General features: G+C 37.0%; 1 protein-coding gene across 4 annotated transcripts in view; it reads right to left on the reverse strand.

The window, feature by feature from the left end:
- Window positions 1-2,181: 2,181 nt before the first annotated feature.
- Window positions 2,182-22,594, reverse strand: part of LOC111875446 (ATP-binding cassette sub-family A member 2) — a 59,400-nt gene continuing 38,987 nt past the window's right edge. For 3 of the 4 annotated variants that reach the window (XM_023871701.2, XM_033755820.1, XM_033755823.1), the window contains 8 exons: window positions 20,578-20,703; window positions 17,841-18,053; window positions 15,961-16,233; window positions 14,885-15,126; window positions 12,193-12,340; window positions 11,320-11,530; window positions 7,803-8,025; window positions 2,182-4,748 (listed from right to left, as the gene is read on the reverse strand). In XM_023871701.2, the coding sequence (XP_023727469.1) occupies window positions 4,551-4,748; window positions 7,803-8,025; window positions 11,320-11,530; window positions 12,193-12,340; window positions 14,885-15,126; window positions 15,961-16,233; window positions 17,841-18,053; window positions 20,578-20,703 (1,634 nt within the window). In that variant the 3' untranslated portion in view covers window positions 2,182-4,550. The remainder of the gene's footprint in view (window positions 4,749-7,802; window positions 8,026-11,319; window positions 11,531-12,192; window positions 12,341-14,884; window positions 15,127-15,960; window positions 16,234-17,840; window positions 18,054-20,577; window positions 20,704-22,594) is intronic. The other variant, XM_033755821.1, reaches the window with a different exon arrangement.

Genomic DNA, 22,594 nt, shown 5'->3' on the forward strand with positions numbered 1-22,594 from the left:
ATTTCTTAATTCCCACAATAATCTGAACTTCAAAACAACTGTGAACGGTGAGTTCAGGCACTCCACTGTTTCTTTAATGAACAGGTCTTGCCAATATTGGATGTGACTAAATGAGCAAACCTTTGGAAAGTTTTATTTTAAGAACTGAGGTCAATGTTATTTGGATTCTCTTATTTACACTGCCTGGTTATTTTGTCAGTCACACTTATTCTGAGATATGAATCAGAATAGTTACAAGAAATATTGAATGGTCATATCATATCTTGCGAAGTTCATACCCAAAGCTAGGTATTTATGGTATGCTGTCTCAGTTTGGAACAGCACACAGAAGGGTCTGACGCTAACTGCTTTAGAAACACACACTTGATGACAATGTTTTGACTGAGGAAAATATTTGTAATATCCTAGACAAGTGAGGCAGCTGAACCAGGGCTTAACATATTGCCACGTGTCCGGGTTCCGAGGCAAATAATTTTGGATTCTTAGTTTCGATCGTTGTGTTTACTGGACATTACTACACATTTACACTCAATTATAACAGTTCACACACTTTCTGTGTTCTCTTGTACTTCACTTCTGAGCCCTGCCTTCAACTCTGCATACTACAGCTGGCTGCAATTCTGACTACAGAACACTCTTCTCACTTCTGTGTCCTGGTTTGTTATAACTGACAGATGGACAGCCTAGAAGACACCTTGTTCAAGGGTTCTGTTTCACGTGTTCTATGCGCCGGTAGGATAAGTCCTCATTACCGTGGGAACTGCATTAGTCCTGGTTTTCATTTCCACAGTAATGGTCTGTTATATATGCGTTGTTGCGTGAACAGTTTAATTGTCAACCAGACGATGTGGAACTGTGGATACCGAGCCGTTGCCTAACAATGGATGCCTTCTCTGAGTCACATATTTTGGCGTTTAGGCAGAACACCACATTACATAAATTGCAATTCCATATGAATAGGAATAAGTGGTCTAATCATGCTTCCACCAAACACCAAACTTTTTTACAAACAGTCCCTCATGGTAAGGAGATGAGAAGTTCATGATAAAGAGTAAATGAATATATAGTGGCTACATGTTGTTTAATTGTTTATAACTTCAGTTTCAGCATTCAGCCTCAAATGAAGATTATGATGAGATTTAAAGAATTTCATTATGGAACATGTCCATTTTCTTACATGGACACCGATGTTGTCCAGAATTTTGGTGCTCAAGTTTAATTTTCCTGTGCTTATGTACACTGTAATGATTAAAAAATCATTACTTAGGACATAATTCATTAACACTAAATTAAGAATGATTCATCTACAACATAATCAGTATTTTTAATGACTTTAATGTGAGGAATATTAGATACATTCTACTTACATCAAACTGCATAAACAACAAAAATGCTTACAAAAGATGTGGTGATATTGTATTTGCTATTGTAGGATGATGAAGATATAAAGAATTCATGAACATTCATAGCATAAAAATATACTGAAATTGTACAAATGCCCGCCATTTAGATATTCTAAAAGTAAGACTTAACTGTTAAATCACTTATAAATTAAAAAACTGAAAACTTAATATATTTCATAAAATGATTTTATCTTACAAAGTACTCTATTTTTTCTATTATATTCAGATCTAATATGGTTAGAAAGATGTTTCCAACATAATGGGTACTGCAGTGCTATTATTTGTTCAAAATACTCCAAAATAAAAATTAACATTTTTTAAAGCAACCTGAAAGAAGTATAAGAGAAGGAGGAAATCTGTGAGCACTATTACGTATTAAAAAGTGATGAATTACATGAATAAAAAATTGAAAATGTAAATACTGCATTGTATAACACAACAAATATGTGACTTATTTTTTTTGTTTAGTGGGGGGTGGAGTCCAGCTGGGTCCACTTGGCACGTTAGCCATTGATTGCCCCGGGTGATTATGATGATGGAGAATTTGGCGGAATGAAAATTGGCAGGGGAAAATGAAGTACTTGGAGAAAACCTGCTCCAGCGCCACTTTGTCCACCACAAATCCCACTTGACCAGACCCGGGATCGAACCTAGGCCGCCGCAGTGGGAAGCCAGCGACTAACCGCTTGAGCTATGGCACAGCCATATGTGACTTATTTACTCCCTTCTCTAATTTATAAAACATATTTTTAAAAGAAAGGCCTCTTGGACTTGAGTATTAATACAGGAAACAAACACTTTTAACCTTCTTACTCTACAAGATCTCTATCTTAATTTTGTAAGAATATCCTGAAATGTCTGAGAAGCATTAGTCAAGAACTTCCTTTTTCCAAAGCCACTTGATCACTGCACAGCTGACACAGCTGTATTCAATGTAATGTTTTTGCATAGTGGTCAAATGCAGTTTAGTATTGATGAATTTATAGAATGATTTTGTAAAGCATTTACTATGTAAGAAGGTCACTGCAGTTCAGCTGAAAATATCCTAGTTTTACAGTGTAGCAATACAGAACAGCAGAAAAGTTTTGTGCAACAGATTTGGTGCTGGATTGGGGGTGGGGTGGGGGAACACACACACAAAAATCCCATAAATAAATTGGATAACACTGGTGCATGACTAAAACCTAGTCCAAAGGAACACTTCTGTCATTTAGATCTCCGATGTGGTGTAGTGTAGTGTATCAAGCATGTTCATATCACAACAGAAATATGGCTCCATAAAATCATCTGTACACATGAACCTGTTACTGCAGGTGGTTTCAGTGGTCCTTTCCAGCTGCAATTTATATGGATTACTGCAAGTGGCCGTATAAAATCAACACATCTGCTCTTCAGTGCAAAAAACTGCATGCAGTCCATGAAGTCACTTGGAATTATACATAAGGTGCAGAACTGGTCTGCAGTCAGTGTACAGAGAACAGAAGGGCCTGCAGTTTTTGATGAAACAATTAACTCCAAATGTAATATTACACCGATTATAGCATCCTTCTGCAATGGAGCTGACTAAAGAACAGACTGAGTACAGGTACTTTATGCAGGGCAATGCAACAACCAACAATGTTCAAATTTCTATGATGGATCTGGCAGACTTATTTGAGAGACAGATATGTTGTGGATTATGGCCCCCACAATGTCTAGCTTTAAATTTATATAACTTTTACTTATGGGGCACTCTGAAAGACAAAGTGTAAGTGAACAACCCCCATCCAGCACAGGAATGGAGAAGAAAAATATTAAAGAGAAAATTCTACTAATTAAAGAAAACAGCTTTGTTTTGTGTCTAGGAATATTCTGTCAAGATATCTGATGTGCTCAGAAGCATGTTGCCACTTTGAGACTCTCCTGTAAAATAAGGCAAGTTAAACTGCAGTGGAACAGTGGGCTATATTCCCTTTCTAATTCCTTGTTAGCTATGTAAGCAGTAGTCCACTGGCTTTATGGTGCTCAATCCCATGATTAAATAGAGAACCTGTAGTTATTTTCACGTAACTCTCCAATCGTAAAGTTGTTGACAGTTGAACCAGCAACTAAACCACCTTTAGCTCAAAAGTCTAAACAATCAGTCTCAGTTAAACCAGCTGCCTAAACCCATGTTTAACTTTACACCTATTCTGAGGCCATGGAAAGAAGTTCCATGGATTGACCCACCTCAACATCTCTGGTTTGTTAGCTTTCCCTTCAAGTATATTTCCCTATATTCCCATTTAATTATCCAGCCTTTCTGTTTGGACAAAAGTAGGGTAGTGACAATCTTTACTGTTTAAAGAACTTTGGAATGGCTGACAAAGACCAAAAGGGCTAAGAGAGAGAGCAATACAACAGATGACAAAGAGTGGAAAGCCTTGAGAGTCACATCCATCATCCATGCAACTTCCATCTGTGGCCTCAGTATAATGAAAATTATAACAGAATAAATTATTATTGCATGAGCTGCTAAAAATGTCTGTTCTCAACATATAAGGTACAAATTATAGTTTCCAGTGATCTGACTCCAGTACAAGCAAGACATGCTGAACCTTTATTCAGCTCTGTGAATTCAAACATAAGGCACCTTTTTTCTTTTTTCAGGTATGCTGAATCTGGTGAACCTATCTACAATTGTAAGAATATCCTGAATAATGTTACCACACGTAGAAAAAGAAACAATGAAATGGAAATTTGTATAAAAATTTCTGGCAACATTTTATAGGCAATATCTGAAAGGCATTCAGCAAGTAAAAATGCACTGTTTTATGAATACATTTAAATTTATACCATTTGCACCTTTACTCCGTAGCTGCATGCAAATATATGGAGACTGTGACTTCTGCCCTCCGTGACTTACAATTCATTCATATGCTTGAGTTTTGAGTTTGTACATCTCAACTAACAGTATTATAAAGCTGACTGGTACATGTTCAGTACCTGTCGAACTTGCAGCATTATTAGGCATGAACATAGCACCATGTACTGTTTGTGAATACCCTTTTGTAGAAAATCTAGTCCCAGATTATAGAATTAAGAGTAGTATAATATTAGACACACCTAATAACAGCGAAAATTTCTAACCATGGCAGCCCTGCTGATGTACTTGATATTTACAAAATACTATGCAGATATTGAAATATTGGGACCAGCAGATTGCCCATTTTGGGACTTTGCAAAAGATATAAATACTTGCTCCAGTGTTGTCTCACTTACAACGTAATCTTCTACCAGATCATACTTGTGCTTCACGTACTCCATGGTTGTAAAGAGATGTTTCCATGGAGTACTGGGATCAGTCACATGATAGTGCAGCAAACCCTGTTAAAAATTATCTTTAGTGTATTAATTTCAAACAAACAATTAACAATGTAATACTTCTTAACTTTATTGTATGGGACTTACTGTTACGGGGTTTCTTAAATATTTAACTACATTATATTAACATTATTTATGGAAATTATACTGAGATATTAAAGAGATCTTTGTAATTGTGCTATAGCAGTTTTTCACTGTCTACACAACTGGCAGAAAATACTGTTTATAGTTATTTTTTATTTCATTACAACAACATGTTTAGATTCTCTGACATCAGGCCATTTCTATACATGCACTTCATGTAAAATACTAAATTATGAGTACTACATGCATAGCAATTTCAATATCTCCTCTCTAGTTAGCATGTAAGAGCAGAAACAATGAAAATGAGTGAAGTCACAATAGGGGGGGATGGCAGACAGCTTCTAGATGTATGGAGGGCACTGATGAGGGCCTAATATCATCTCACCGTAAACGAGTAGCAACTTGCAGATTGGAATTATGATCAAGATGCACATAACTCTAGTGAAATTAACACTGAGTGCAAATAATGTTAGTGAGGATGTTTCAATTAACAGCAAATGACTGTTTACAAACCTTGTGGTTTAAGGAAAAGACATATTTCAGTAGCACACCAGTGACAGTGCAAATGTTCCCTGGATATATCTCTACCCAACAGTCATTATCTACCGTATGTCCAAAAAATATCCGACTTTATTTTTTTCCGCTGTAAGTTATGGCCAAAGGGGTGGGGAAACTGAGGGCAGTGATAGAAGGGACTTTCATGCGCATGCGTGATTTTTTGCTGACTCACAACACTGCTGGATGTGTATGTGGCTGTCAGATAGCGAAGTGGTGTAACATGTGTTCATCACATTCTTGTTTCGTTCAAGATGACAGAATGCTTTGAGCAGCGATACTGCATTAAGTTTTGTCAGAAACTTGGGGATACCCAAGCGGAAACAATTCGCAAAATTCAGCAGGCTTTCGGCGATGATGCAGTGGGGGGTCACTCAAAGTAAGGAGTGGTTCAACCGCTTTAAACATGGCCGTATGTTGGCGGACAGTGAGCAGCATTCCTGGAGACTGTCAATGCTGATGTCATTGAAAAAGTGCGGACACTGATCATGGAGGACCATTGTTTGGCCATTTGTGAAGTTGCTGATGAGGTTGGGATCAGCAGAGGTTCCGCAAACACAATCTTAACTGAGGATTTGGGCATGCGAGGAGTGGCGGCAAAATCTGTTCCCAAGCTGCTTTCGCTGGAGCAGCAACAACTCCGCCTTGAGATCGTGCAGGACATGCTGGAGTGCGCCAACAGGGATCCTGAGTTCCTGAAGACTGTGATCACTGGTGACGAGTTGTGGGTGTATGGATATGACCCGGAAACCAAGGTCCAGGCATCACAATGGAAGCATCCAACATCCCCGAGGCCCAAAAGAGCACGACAGGTTCGGAGCAATGTGAAGGTGATACTGACTGTTTCTTTTTTTCAATTAAAGGGGTGTTGTGCATCATGAGTACGCACAACTAGGCCAGACTGTCAATAAGGAGTACTACCAAGAAGTCCTCCATGTTCATGATGCAGTTCGGTGCAAGAGACTGGAGCTGTGGGACGCACGCAACTGGCAGCTGCATCATGACAACGCCCCAGCTCATTCATCGCACCTGATCCAGGGTTTCCTGGCCAAGCACGGCATACCACAGGTTCGCCAAGCTCCCTACTCTCCTGAGATGGCTCCTTGTGATTTCTGGCTGTTCCCAAGATTGAAGACACTGCTAAATGGCTGCCGTTTTGACAGCCACAAGGACATCATACAGAAAGCGACGGCGCAGCTGCATGCCATTCCAAAAGAAGCCTTCCAGAATTGCTTCCAGCAATGGAAGGATCACTGGGCTAAGTGTGTGGAGTCACAAGGGGCCTACTTTGAAGGTGATTAGGTATTGTAGCCACCCAGTTACAGAACTCCTTTTTCCTGGCCCAAGGTCGGATACTTTTTGGACAGAGTTGTATATAGATTAGGAGCTATGATCTTTGGTTGTTTTCATTTGAAAGCTGATTTCTTAAAATGTGGCTGGAATAAAACAGAAAACAAGCTTGTCTATCTTGAAAGTGTTCAATAACAGGTGCTACAAGGAGTATGAAGAGTAAGTGTCAAAGTAAAGTAAAAAAGTAAAGCTATTTCTGTAACAGGCTGTGAAGGCCCATATGGTTGTGAGACGTTGAGAGTCCCACACTATCTAGACAATCGGTTCAAAGATGGCAGTAAGGTTGTCAGCCTTATGCGCTGGCTGCCCTTTACTCCCCAGGAAAATTATTAAATTAATTCCTGGTACTCATTTCTGTTAGAGGCTGAGTAAACCCCAGGGCCTAGTGCAGCTGGTAGGATTAGGTCAATTGAAAAAAATCCAATGACCTCATTGGGACTTGAACCTGCGACTTTCCGGCTTGTAGTAACTGTCAAAGCATTCACTAAAAATTATGAGATTCCAGCCTTACATTTTTCTGGAAGCACTCATGGAAACACCTCTCATGACAGCTATTCTTGACTGATGTGGGTTAAAGTATTCACAAAAAATTTAAAGCTACTGTTCTGATATTTACTTGAAAGCACTAAGAGAAATATGACAAGACAGCTGGTCTTGGCTGGTCACAATTGTGGCAATCATGGAAAATGCTATGTACTGCCTTGACATTTGGCTGAAAGCACTTAGGGAAATCTTAATCAGTGCTGAAGAACTGAAGAGAAAAGTTAGGGGATAAGATTAACATTTGTTTGAAATACGAGTACATGTTAAAGATAGTTGGTCTTTGGTGATCAGAAATAAAGTATTCATAGAAAAGAGCAAGGTATGATCCTGACGTTTGTCTGAAAGTAATGAGGAAAACCACCTAAAATAAGCTATGCTAGCTCTGTGTAATTTAAAACAGAAATGCTGAAAGCCTTAAGCACAGTAGTATTCATAAAACTAACAACAGAAATAAAGTCAGATATAAAAACCATATAAGATATAGCTATACCATACGTAGAAAGTCTGAATTATTGACATGCTTACCTGATGTTCATCCTTAAGGACACAACCAGAGCTGAAATTTCCTTTGATCTCACGTTTTAATCTGCGTATGATGGGTTTATCAGCTTCAACTGCTCTCAGTTTCACCATGATAGTGAAGCCTTGGCCAAATTTCTGCTTCAGATACTGGACCCCACCCATACACACGAACTGCCCAGCCACCATGATGGCCAACCTGTTACACAGTGCTTCACACTCCTCCATGCTGCAAACACAACATGTCCATACAGAATAATAACAGAGCCTGCAAGAAGATTTATTTTCTGGTACTACTACTTTATTATTCCTGGTTGCAGATTTTGAATACATTTTGAATACATATACAAGACAGTAATCTTAATAGAAACATTTTGCAACTGAAAGCATTTCAGAAAGTACTAAAGATGGCACTACAATCATCTCAAGCAATCACCTGCCTCAGTGTCAAGTTAAAACAATGTTCTGGAGATCTACTCTGTCTCCAATATGATTATCAACCCTGATGATGGAGGTCTATGAAATCTTCATTTTTAACTCAACATCGACATGGCTGATAATCCAAGAAGATTTAGAAGCATTCATTCACTGTGAAAGATTCATATATTACATACTAAAGAATGTCCTCTGTTGTTCCTTTTATATATTAATTACCTGCTGTCAGCATTAAGTACTGACAACAAGTCATTGTTGTATGCCGATGATACAACTACATTAGTGTCAGGTATTAATATCAATGAAATTCAAGAAACGTCTAAACGTACGTTAAATTCCTTAAGTCAGTGGTTTAAATACAATGGCTTATCCCTAAACTTGAGGAAAACTAAAGGGTTAAAATTTGAAACAATCAATCGTGACAATATGCCTGTACATTTAAAGTTTAACGATGAATTATTACAAGAGGAAACTCATATTAAATTTTTGGGCATTGAAATTGATAAGTGCTTGAATTGGAAGACACAGGTTGAATCACTGTTACCCAGATTGGGAAAGGCATGTTATGCAATACGAATTATGAAACCATACAGTAATGTTAAAACACTTAAAATGATATATCATGAATACTTTCATTCACTCATGAGATGTGGAATAGTTTTTTGGGGTAATTTGTCAGAGGCCAAGAAGATCTTTCTCTTACAAAGGAGGACTATTAGAATAATAATGGGGATGAGACATAGAGAGTCATGTAGGCCAGCATTTATAAAGTTAAATATATTAACACGGGTGTCTCAATACATTTTATCTCTGATGACTTATGATGAATAACTTGGAGTATTTTACTTTTAATTATTCAATTTATGAGAGGCCAACAAGACATGAAAGAAATTTACATGTCCTACAATCACATCTCGCAATGAGGCAGAAAGGGGTCCATTGCATGAGTATATAAATATTTAACAGTCTGCCCGGATATTTATCTAACTTAGTACATGATAAAAAACGGTTTATAAATCAAATAAGAGATGTCCTAATACATAATCCGTCATATACTGTTGATGAATTTTTGCTCTTCTGTCNGTAGTGAGATACGACGTAGGGATGAAAAATCCTGAACAATTTTAATATTTTTAACATTTAACATTTATCAATATATATGATAAATATATATTTTAGTTATTTTAATATGAAGACGACAAGGCATGCAATGAACTAGTTTAGCGTAAATCGAATAAGCACCTGAAGATGGCACTTTTGTGCCGAAACGTGTAGTGCGAGTGAGAGGAGGAGATAGATGAATGTATGCACTGGAAGACGGTTGAAATAAATCATGGACTTAAATCAGTGCAACATGACGCTAAAATATAACATTATCAATATGGACATTAAGTGTAAGTGTAAGTTAAGGAAGGAGAATTATTATGTATTGCTAATTATCTTGTTGGTATAATTGTATGTGAAACATTGTATCTATTTATTTGAGGTATTCGGTTTAGATTTTAACTATGGTTGAATTGATGTTTCTGTGATTTTATCTGTGATTGTCTTGTGACTGTTGTTTGACTAGTTTTATATTCAGTGCCAGTTGCACACTTGTGAATACTCTGAAATGCTGATGTATGTATGTATGTAAAATATCCAACATAACCTCTTAGAAACTACACAACATAAGGCATAACAAAACTTCTGGGCAGAACTTCTGATGAATGCTTTCCATCAAATGTTTCAGTCTATACAGTGAGGTTGACAGGGACCACATACTAAAAGTTTTAATGGCATATTTATATGTATAATATATACTTATACAAAATCTGACTGTATCAGATTTGCTGAATATAATATCAACATTTTTAGGTTTGTTCATGATCTGCCTTCTTACAAAATTTCATACAGGCCAATGCTTCATCAGCTACTCTTATCAAACTGGCAGTTATATACAGATGTCACACAGCTAACAAATGGTAAAGTTGTCTCTGCACTCAATTAATTAAGCACCACACCAAGAAGACCTACTGGGGTGAGGAAGTATAGCTCTGCTATTCCTGACTAAACATCTATGTATCCATAGTCCGTCAATAATGCAGCAATTGTTTTATTCATCATTTAACACTTAACACAACATGTTTTGGCCATAGGTGGCCATCTTCAAGTATTTTAATGCATTCAAACTGTTACACTGCTCTGATGTGCGCTAAAACTGCATGTTGCAGTCCACTTAAAAATAACGTAAATATATAACTAAAATCCATTAACATTTTTTCATAAAATCCTATTCAACCTCATAAGGGGCGTTGTCCACTTATTTGGAGGTGGAATCGGATTTTACAAAAAAATTTTGATAGAAAATTTTAATGGAGTTTAATCAATTACTTATGTTATTTTTATGTGGACTGCAACGTGCAGTTTTAGCGCACATGAGAGCAGTGTAACAGTTTGAATGCATTAAGACACTTGAAGATGGCCACCTATGGCCAAAACATGTTGTGTCAAGTGTTAAATGGTGAATAAACAACTGTTGCATTACTGACAGACCGTGGATATACAGATGTTTAATTAAAGGCTTGCAACAGGATGCTGAAATACAGAATCAACTTAGGCACTATAAAGAGGTGAGTGGTCAGCTTCATGCCCCAGTCAGTCTGGCTGCCATGCAGTAGAGAAAAATCTCTTACCCCTGTCGAGAATCAAACCCTGGCTGTCCAGCATGTAACCTGTCATTATACCGACTGACCTATTCCAGTTAACATGCTATTGATTTACAAAATGATCATATAACACAAGTCATATATTTTTCAAACATCTACTACTGCACAAAATTACAGGCTCTTATACCAGTAGTGGCACTCCTACCTTGCAGGTTAACATGGCTGCATGCTGATAGTAAGAAACTGGAAAGTTCAAAAGCGGAACAGTTTTAATTTACAGTTAAGTGTCATTATTATATTTAAAATATGGTGTAATAATGACAAAACAGAGATGTATACAGATGGAACAATAATATTAAAAGATGGATCCTGAAAAAAATTTTATACTGGAATGGGCCTGCTCAAGACAGCATCCACTGAGTTTATTATATGAAACACACCTGTGTGAAGTGAGTACTACAGACTGGCCAGACTTCTGGATAGATGTCAGTACAGTCCACAGGTTCCTCCTGGCCACAGGATCAACTCCACTTGTTGGTTCATCCAGGAACACAATTGGAGGGTTCCCTATCAGAGCCATGGCTGTACTCAGCTTACGTTTATTGCCACCACTGTATGTTCCACATTTCCGGTTCTCATACTCTTGAAGTCCTATTAAAAATATTGTTCATTAGCATTTTTATACATTATACTAAACACTTTAAAAAGTTATAATTTGTGAACAGTCAAATCAGCTCTCGATCTTGCGTCTTTCTCCATAAGGTTTGGTTCAAAAACATTTTGGGAGGAAAATGACTACTTGAGAGATTTTGGTATAAATGAGTGGATACTATTAAAAGGGATCTAACAGAAATACAGCTATTTGATATGAGATGCTGAAGTTCAGCCAGCTCTACCTGATAATAATGAAGAAATCTAGGTACTGTCATATGCAAGCAAATAATGTGGCAAAGGTAAAGCTGTCATTATGATTGGGATATCTTTGACCACAATGCAAATATCAACGTTAAAGTACACCACATGCAGAATGGAACAAATAATACAATAAAGGTACTCTTTTTTTCAGAGAAAAAGGTGAATAATTGTTTTGATTGTAATATTTTACCATGATATATTTGTACTGTCACTTGAGGGAATGCACCTCTATGTAGGGTTTGGAATAGTGCCTGGATTTACTGACCATTTTAACAAACGACTTGTGACTACACTTAATTACAGCACCGTTGCTGATCTCCATATTTTACAAATCACTAAACCACATGTTAAGTCTTTTCAGTTTGCTGTGTCTTCACCAGTCGCATCATGCAACTCACCCATCAATGTAATCCATTTCTTGACTTCATATTCAATGTTATTTTTGGAAACACCACGAAGACTGGCAAAAAGCTTCAGCATTTCACGACCTGTCAGAGCTTCATTGATGGCGTCAAACTGTGGGCAGTAGCCAATCTGTGCAAGGAACTGTAAACACATTGACATTACAGTATGGGAAGAATTTAAATACATGTACTAGACAAGAAATATTACAGGCACTAATACAAATAAATTATATTCTCCAGGAATAGGTGAATTTTAAATCCAAAACTGCAGGCCGGCAGCCAGGTTAACAGTATTAGTATTGAAAAAATTACAATGCTTGGCCAATAAAGAACAAGTTTACAGTGGAGTGGAACAGAGATACTTTACTATCCATAAGATGCAGTATCATATTCACTTGCCTTCATGCATACTATTGTTTTTAAATAAAAATCAACCAATCCTTATTATTCACAAACTTAATGATCCAGCATATATTTCTTTATCCTTTCTTAAAATTCATACCTTTAACATAAACATGTTTGTACTAGCATAAAGCATGCTGAAATTTCAACAGGAAACTGACATGGTGACACAATGTACTTATTTCCCTGAATATGCACATTATATAGGTGAAAAATTCTGAAAACACAGCTACATTTATAAACTAAGATACTAAACTTTACAGGATAGCAATATGCAGCAACCATTGCCAACTTTACAGGATAGCAATATGCAGCAACCATTGCCACTGTCCAGGATATACTATTACATCTTTTTGGTAGAGATGGATACTAAAATACCAAATCAAGCATACTTTCCACTACCATTTATTGCTACTATCTTCTGCTCCTATTCATATGTATGTGTGTATGTGTGTAAGGGATGGGCCTTAAAATCTGGCCCTCCCACTGTGACCTTCAATGATCTATTGCGCTTCCCCTTTGGATTAACCCTTTATTAATCCTACACTTTGAATGAAATGTACAACTTCATTTATGGGGGCATCATAAAAGTCACTTGGTTCCATGAAGAACTGACCCATGTTACGAAATCTTAAGCAAGCTAACTTGCTCCTATTCATAACCAATTGATGACATATATAATCAGACAACATGCATTCATCTATTAAGGATCATATGAAGTTCATTTTCATGTTTGGAGAATTTTTCACCCATTCAGAGAGTAGAATACAAGTCTTATTTTTATCACATGGTGTCAGTGGTAAGCTAGTGGCATCTTGCTCTTAATTTTTCTGCATGTAATAATAACAATGGATGGTATAATTCTGATGGCTGGATCTCTGGGATTTGTCACTGACAACTGTTAACTTATTTTTGTTAATATCCTGCAGACTATTTATTCATTTGGGTATTAGATACATGACAACTGATATCCTAAACACTTTGTGTATCACAATTAGAATAGTTTATTTTGTAGAATTGTGAATATTCTGAGGCACAGGGAAAAGATTACCTCTGAGTACTGTAAGAAAAGGGATATCTTTTCTTACATTAATACATTTGCTTCACATAGTATATTTGCATTTCCCTTTCTACAGCTGTGTGTCTTAAGCATTTGAGTTGTGAAGCATAATGGAGGGGGGGGGAGACGGCCCTACATATGAAGGCCATACAGAACTGTACTGCTTAAGCAGCTGCAGACAGCCATGAAGGGGTGATTATCCTGCTTCAGAATTTGAGGGGGCTGTTAGTGATGGCCTAACACCATCTCACAATCAAAGTAGAAAGTTGCAAAATGTTACACAGAGATACATTAAAACATTCTGGGATGACAGTAGCAAATCAATATTATATTCACAAAGAGCAGCGTATTAAATGTAGGGAATGTTTGCTACCATTCAATTTTGAATCCAGTATCCTCCACATCCACCTAAAAACATAAGAGATTAAAATATGATTTTACCACTTATTTTTACTGGTATGAAAGCTGGTTTCCCAACCTACAGTAAGAACTTAGACTGAGGGTATTTGAGAACAGGGTGTTAATGAGAATATTTTATCTTGAGAGAGAAGGCTTGAGGAAAATGCAAAATGAGGTGTGTCATAACTTGTTCCATATAATACTTTCAATATACATAAGATGATCAAAACAAGGAGGATGAGACATGTGCAGAAAATTTTAGACAGTAAACCTGAAGGGGGCTACCCGGGAGACCTAAAGATAGCTAAGAGGATGATAAAGAAAATGTGTTAGGATGTGGACTGGGTTCAAGCATCTCAGGATAAGATACAGGGACAGGCTGTTGCGAGCATGGTAACAAATCTCTGGGTTACATAAAAGACAAGGAACTTCTTGACCAGCTGAATGACTAACAGCTTCTCAATCAGAAGTTCTCAAGGCAGTAACTACGAAGAGTATAGTATTCTGGGAGGTAATGAAATGTACTACAGAGGCAGCCTTTGAATTACATTGTGTTAAACCTGGAAGACCCTATTCTCCATTGAATTCCTTTCAAACACAGAAGCTGATATAATGAAGTGGTACTGTCACTATCTGATCTATACATCTGACTGGAATCTCTATTCTGAGGGAAGTATTTATAGGAAAGCAGATGCCATAAATTTCAAAATGCAGCTGAGTAATATGCTTAGGTACCTTTTGTGAATCTGAACATAAAAATCTTACCATTTCACCAAGTGAATGGTTGTTTAAAACACCGCATGCAACAACATTAATGGCTCCTACCTCTGACTTATCCTTGCTGAGACTATATTGTCCAATCCATGCCTCTCCTTCAGTAGGAGTTTCGTCACCAGTAAGCATCCTAAATATGGTGGTCTTGCCTGCACCATTGACACCAAGCAGTCCAAAACATTCACCAGGTGCCACACCAAAACTAACACTTTTCACTGCTGTCAAATTTCTTGTGAATTTCTTTACTAAATTATGAACCAACATAATATCATCGTCACGACGCACAGCAGCTACTGCAACATGAGATAAATCCTCTATTACTGTGGTAACTATACAAGAAAAATAGATCTAGCACGTTTAAAATGAAGAAATATTGATAGCTACATGATAATACCTTGACTAGACATTCATATGAAAAATGAGAAGATTATAAAAGTATATAGTGTAAGCTTAACAGGGATTTGTAGAAAAATGATAAATGACATGCTAACATTCACTCTCTTCAAACTACTCATAAGAAAAGGAAATGTAGCTAATGTGAGAGAGAAGTAATATTCTGTACTATCAGAGACGTCTTAGTTTAGATAAACAGAAAAACTATTATATGCTTTAAATTTGTTTTATAACAGAGCATGACATTAAAATAATAGAACACATATTCATTTTAATGCAGTCTAAACTTAACCCATGATTCTTTATTTTTATTAATTGAAATCTTTTGGTAAAAGAACTGAAGCACTTGTTTTCATGTACAGTGATCCATTAATATTATGAACTAAACATGTCAGCAGCATGATCAGTAACAATTTCATGATATAACCTGCATATCTTACCATATTTTACTTCATTTGGGACCATTAACACAATTCGTTTTGGTATTTAATATTTATTTAAATAATATCCACATGTTTTGACCTGTCAATACAGGTTAACTAACAAAAAGGGGGCAATGATAAACACAAGTCTTGCATTTAATGTTAAAAATTATAGGAGGTTGGACACAATTTTTTCCTTACGCTTGACTTAGTATTCTAGCTGACAACTTTTTCCTTCCTGCTTCATTATAATCAAAATCTTTACAAATGGAAATACGGCAATGACAGAAAGTGACAAAGGTGTGCACTGACCTTTAATCTGACCATCAACTCTGTCTTGTTCATGCACCACATCATCATCAAGCAACGGTTTATCTACTTTATTACCAATGACTATCTTCTTAACCTTTTCATACAATATGCCAAATACACCAAATTCGACCAGCATGATGAGGGAAAAATAGATCAATGAATCTACTGCCATATATAGGATTTCTCCACCAACTGCATTTTCATTATTATTATCTGCAAATGCCAGGTAGGGCTTATATATAGCAGGACAGTAGCCATCTTTGCAATCAGGTGCTGGAAACAAAGAACAAAGAATAATGAAAATGATAAACCAAGAAGGAAACACTGTGAAGGAACAAAATAACTTTTAATTTTGCAGAAATGTCCAATTAAAGTGCATAAATACAGATTAAACCTTCACAGCAGTGGTAGTAACACAGATAATATAAAACATACAGTTCCTGGTCACAAGGTAGGAAGACTGTCAATGATGAACTGGAAGGAAGTGGTTCACTTTAAGATATCAGCGACACAAAAACTTCAGTCAGGATAGCTGGTCTCTGGGCTAAGATTTGAACATCATTAATATATCAGCAGCACTAACCATTCAACCACAACATCCAGGAAATGCATGTTCAGTGGGGCAAGAGATGTTTAATTTTACTGCATTCTACTACATTAGGCATGACAAACAATTAACACCACAACTGTTTCACTTACATGTCTAGTCTTATGATTCCAATTTTTATATGGTGGTTAGGGAGATGAAATATGATATACTTGTCATTTTTTAAGTATCTGGACATTATACACATAATATTAAACAAATCAGGGAGAAGGATTAATGATGATGCCTGCTAACTCCATGAATAAGAGTAAGCTAAGCTTACAGTTACTCCAATAGTTAATACATTTTCCACCATTCGAGGAACATATATGTTCATTATCATCTTCACAAGAGCATTTCAGTGAGTCCCATTCTGAACCAAATGAATACAGTAAACGCAGATAACCTATTTCTTTAAGATACATTTTAATATTATCTTCCCATCTACACCTTCCAAATCATCTCTTAGATTCAGGTTTTCCAAAAGCCTATATGAATTTTTCACCCAGTAAAATTTCTTGGTATCAAATTTCATGAAAACCCATTCACTGGTTTCAGAATTGGTGAAGGTAATGTCCACATTTTTGCAAATACTTACCGTGAACATGTCAGAAAGAAAGTAAGAAGGAAGCAAAGTTTAAACTCTAATAACATAATATAGGTAGTAGCATGATAAATTATAAGTAAATATATACTTATACATATGTAGAGCTATAAATTTAGGTGGGAAGAAGCTCTGTTTAATTACTATAAAAAATACGACACTTTGATAACTAATCTCTGTGCTTGTTTTAAAGATCACTGTAGACTGCTGAATATACAAGTTCAGAAATGTATGCTTTGCATAACAATTTTGGGGAATTCATTCCCTCTTGTTTAATTAAAATTAAAACTGTACGACTTACAGAAAAATGGTACTGGATATAGTGTGTTTCATTTTTCTCTATGATTTCTATTCAAAAAAATTTTCCCTTCAATATATATTTAGCACAGAACACTTGAGATGGGTGTAAAGTGTTCCTATTTTGCCTGATTTTAACCAAAATTGAAATCTGACATCAGTATCTCTAAAGACTTCAATATCAAATTTCATTAAAATTCATTCAGTGGTTCACATGCTGTTCTATGCATACAGATGGATGGATTAATGGGGCGACTTTAAAAGGCATGGATGTCAATGTGCCTAATAAGAAACATACTCCATATACTGTAATATCCATAAGTTAACAAATCAAGACACAGAGCAAACTTACAATCAATATAAAAAAGGTACTAAAGTAATACAAAAACTTACAGCAGCATATGTCTAACGTGCTGGAAATGCTATTACAATAAGATTTCTTCAGTCTGCACTGGTTGTTTGAGAGGACACGATCTGAGAAGCGTGTGAATGCATATGTAATGGTGAAGTGAGGTATAAACTCAAAAAAGAACTTCAGCACTTTCCCAGTAGACTTGTAGTCTTCACTAAGCAGCATAAAGTATACCACCAGGAACATTATTAAACCTGTAGAAGAAAATGGAATCAGAAGGCACTCTATGCAGTCCATATTAAGTGGGTACACATCAACATAAGAATCTGCAAATATAATGTGTGCAAAACTATCTTTGCTCTATGTGCTTCAAGAGCCATTTTCTTTGACAACAGTTTTTGTTATTCTGAAGATTCAAGGGGGATGGTATTCTACTTTATTCCCCTGAACTTCAAATAATAAGTTGTGTATATATGAGGGACACTAGATACAGTATTCCTAGCCATGAAGTAGCTGAGAGAGAACAAACGTGTTTTCACTGTTTTGCAACACAGTGTTCCTTGAGATCAATCCAGAGAAGAAATCCCTGAAAAATGAAACCTCTGAATTGTTCGTCAAACCACTCTGAACAAGAATCTTTAATTTCACAGTCACTTGAGAACTGAATACCACAAGTGTTTCTTCAAGTTTCAGAACAGAAAATACTCAACTAGAGAAATACTTTAGGGTGACTGGTCTAATTATTCAAAGCAATGGTACATTACGGCAGTGACTGCTTTTGATAACTTGTGCACAGAACCACTGACATGAAGAAGACTCCTAGTCATCTTCTATTGTTTTTTTTGATGGCCTTTAAATTCCAAAGCACAGCAGCCTATGGATTCTCAGTTACTGCTGCTATGGGTGGCATGAAGTCCATGTGCAAAATTCCCTTCAAATTCAAAAACACTATAGCCATGATCTTTCCAGCTAATGGTGGTGTCTGAAAATTCTTTGGAGTGGATGAACCATGACGTTTCTACTGCATAGACACCTGTTTTGATTCAGGATCCCTATGATGGATCCACCCTTCACAACCTGAAACAACTTAGACTGATATTTCTGGATCTGCTTCATAAAGTCCAAAATTCTCCTCAGAAAATTAAACCCAGTACTGCTTCTGAAGCAGGGTCAGCATTCTTAGAATTCAACAAAAACCGACTTTTGGCATTCCTATGCGATTGTCGACAATGGTCAAAACAGATGTTTCCAACACAATGCATTCTCAAGTAATCACAATACATTCATATAACTGTCCTGCAGGGCCAGGTCTTCAGTTTCCAGTGCATTTCCAGAGCACTCTACTGGCCTTCCACGATCGAGGTTATCTTCAAGAGATTATCACACTTGAGCTGCTTATGCCAGTATTTCACTTTGTATTTGGAAGATGCAGCATAAGCATACATAGCCTAATACCTTTGATCTACTCCCCTTCTTTGCAAGAAAAGTGATAAAGGATTGATACTCCCAATTTATAAGATTCATGCCCACAATTCAAGTAGGTAGATTTCCACCGTGGCCATGTCAGAAGTTTCATTATGGCCTGAGCTGGAACTGCATACATAACATGAGGAGGCTTGTGAGAACAGCTTACAGTTCATTTCATTAGAATACAACACTAAAATATGGTTTAGGTAGAATACATATCTAGTGCCCCTTGTAACAAGACCACCGAATAAATTCAATTGACTTCTCCAACGTCTTTGCATGTTGTTAATATGCATCTGAAAAAGTGTTACAGTTTAAAATTACACAGAGTGACAAGAAGGCAACACAGTAATTTTCTAATGAAACTTCAATTATTAAAATTTCTGCTTTCTGCTTTTTTTTATATGTGCTGTCTTCGTTTTGAGTGAGTTCAAAACGAAGACAGCACACACACACACATACCCAGCAGGTCCAGCAGTATAACACACGCAGTCACAGGAGCGAGACGCAACACAGAGCACAATACACGATAGTGAAAGAGAGAGTGCTCCAACAGAGGATGATAGACGTGACTCGCGTAATGAAACACGACGTAGGAAAGAAATATGCTGTACAGTTTTAGTATTTTAACACTTGACATTTGTCAGTATATATGATAAATATATATTTTAGTTATTTTAGTATGTAAAGACAAGGCATGCAATGAATTAGTTTGTCGTGGATTGGATCAGCACCTGAAGATGGCACATTGGTGCCGAAACATGTAGTGAGAGTGAAAAGAGGGGATAAATAAATGTATGCACTAGAAGACGGATAAAATAAATCATGGACTTAAATCAGTGCAACAGGACGCTAAAATATAACATTGATTCTATGTATATAATACATAATGGATTTTCATTATACAACAGAATGGTGATATGAAATCTTCTCAGATATAATTATGTGTACTCTGGTGAAAGCCAAAAAACATTTCAGGGAAGCATATTGCCTACATCTTCAGAGCTGAAGAGTAAGCCAAACAAGAAAACAGCATGAAAAAAGCAGAAAGTAGAGCTCCGCTTACAGCCCACTTCATGCTGGGTTCTTGTCTGGCCAACTCTTCAACCCCGATAATTAAGGTGATATGTCTCTGAAGTGCTTGTTAGTATTCACTGGAGTATATGGCCTTATATTCCAGAAGACAGAAGTCTTCCTAGTCACTCTGTTAGAACCTAAAATCTGACACATGATGTCTTTTCCCAAAACCATTTAATTTTAAGTTGGTTTAACTTGTTAAGAATTTATATTACTACGAATTATGTTACTTACCAACCAACACATTGAGCACGACAAGTAAAGAAAAAGCTCCTGCAGATGTGTTCCTAAAGTGACTGAATAAGTATGCAAATGGAATTGCACTCAAACCATACATCATCAACAGCAAGAAATATGTACCTAGAAAAATAATACAGAAATAATAGAATTTACAGGAAATCAGGGAAAAGAGATACAAATTTGAAAATACACGTTAAATAGTGAACACAAAATATGCACTAACAAATTTCATGGAGAAACTACTGTTTTACTAGATATACTTATTTTTACATAAGTAAGATAATATTTGGCATTAATCAGGATGAATCACTAGCATGCAGGAATACTTCATGGTTGTGATCAGTTCAAGTGTGACTCTCAGAGTTGGGATAAATCCAAGTGACCCTCTGCACTTCTTGGGCTGGCCTGTGTTATGTCCAACATTTAACAAACAGCAATTTACACACGCACGCACGCGCACACAAAAAAAAAGCTGCAGAAGGAAAGTTTTGTCTCATTTATGTATAGCATTTTTAATCAAAGCTGACAGGATATAAAGAGACAAAAACATCTGAGAATCAGAAATGTGAAGACCATTTTATGGTATCAGACTTCCTAATGGCTGGTATAATTAATGACAATATATTGTGGATCAAGAAAAAGTTTGGAACACAAAATGTGGACCCCATCAGGTCTGCATGTTACCCATAAATATTCAATGTTAATTTTCTGCTTTCCAATAGTTTCAGCAGCAAATTTCCTCTTTCAGATACACAATATACGAAGGTGGTTCTGTATATAATGCCTCCTATTTTTTTGTGTTAATATGTAACGTCTGAGCTGGATGTTGGTGGTGTTGTAGTAAAGGTTGAACCTTCCTGCCAATGTACTGTTAGTTTGGTTGTCGTGTGACAGATAGCTACAGCAGAGCAGTCTACCAAAATGGCGTCTGACATAGAATTGCGTACGAAACAGAGATGTGTTATTGAATTTCTCACTGCCGAAAAAATTGCACCCACTGACAGCCATCGACACTTGCTAAAGGTGTACGGAGATGATACAGTGGATGTCAGCACAGTGACCCGGTGGGTAGTGCATTTCAACAGTGGCAAAAGTAAAGTGCATGACAAGCCACACCCTGGGCGTTCCTGCTCAGCTGCCACTCCTCATGATGAACAGCACCTCGATCAGCTCATCCATATAAATTGGCGGATAACGACCAGGGAACTGTGTGCATGGCTTAATATTGGCTGTAATGCAGTGGAAACAATATTGGGGAAGCTGGATTATCGCAAAGTTTGTTCCGGGTGGGTCTGGCGGATGCTGACACAGGACCACAAAATTCATTGAATGGAAGTCTGTCAGGACCTGTTGCACCAGTTTGAGGCTGAAGGTGACAAGTTTCTGGACAGCAAAGTCACCGGACATGAGACGTGATGTCACCACTATGAGCCGTAACCCGAAAGACAGTCCATGGAGTGGTGACATCTGGATTCCCCAAGAAAAAAGAAGTTCATGACACAGCCATTGGCAGGGAAAGTGCTGTGCATGGTCTTCTGGGATAGGCAGGGTGTGATTTTCTTGGATTTCCTGGAGTCTGCTGAGACTGTCAATTCTGAACACTACAAGACGATGCTGACTAAGCTGAAAGCCCGCATTTCCCAAGTCAGGCCAGAGAAGCAGACAACCTTTCATTTGCAACACGATAACTCTAGACCCCATAACAGTTTGGCGACCACCACACAAATTGCAAAGTTTGGCTGGACTGTCCTACCACATCCACCTTATAGCCCCAATTTAGCACCTTCAGACTTCCATATTTTTGGGCCTATGGAAGATGGACTATGTGGACAACAGTTTCCAGACAACAATGCTGTCATTGCAGCTGTAAGAAAGTGGCTAGCCTCTGCTGGCATAGACTTTTATGGGCGCGGCATACAGGCTCTTGTTCATTGCTGGCAAAAGTGCATAACGAATGATGGTGATTATGTGGAAAAATAACTGTAAGTAGCTGAAATCTTGCTCTATTTAA

This window comes from Cryptotermes secundus, unplaced genomic scaffold, assembly GCF_002891405.2.
Source record: "Cryptotermes secundus unplaced genomic scaffold, Csec_1.0 scaffold304, whole genome shotgun sequence".
In the NCBI taxonomy this organism is placed as follows: domain Eukaryota; kingdom Metazoa; phylum Arthropoda; class Insecta; order Blattodea; family Kalotermitidae; genus Cryptotermes; species Cryptotermes secundus.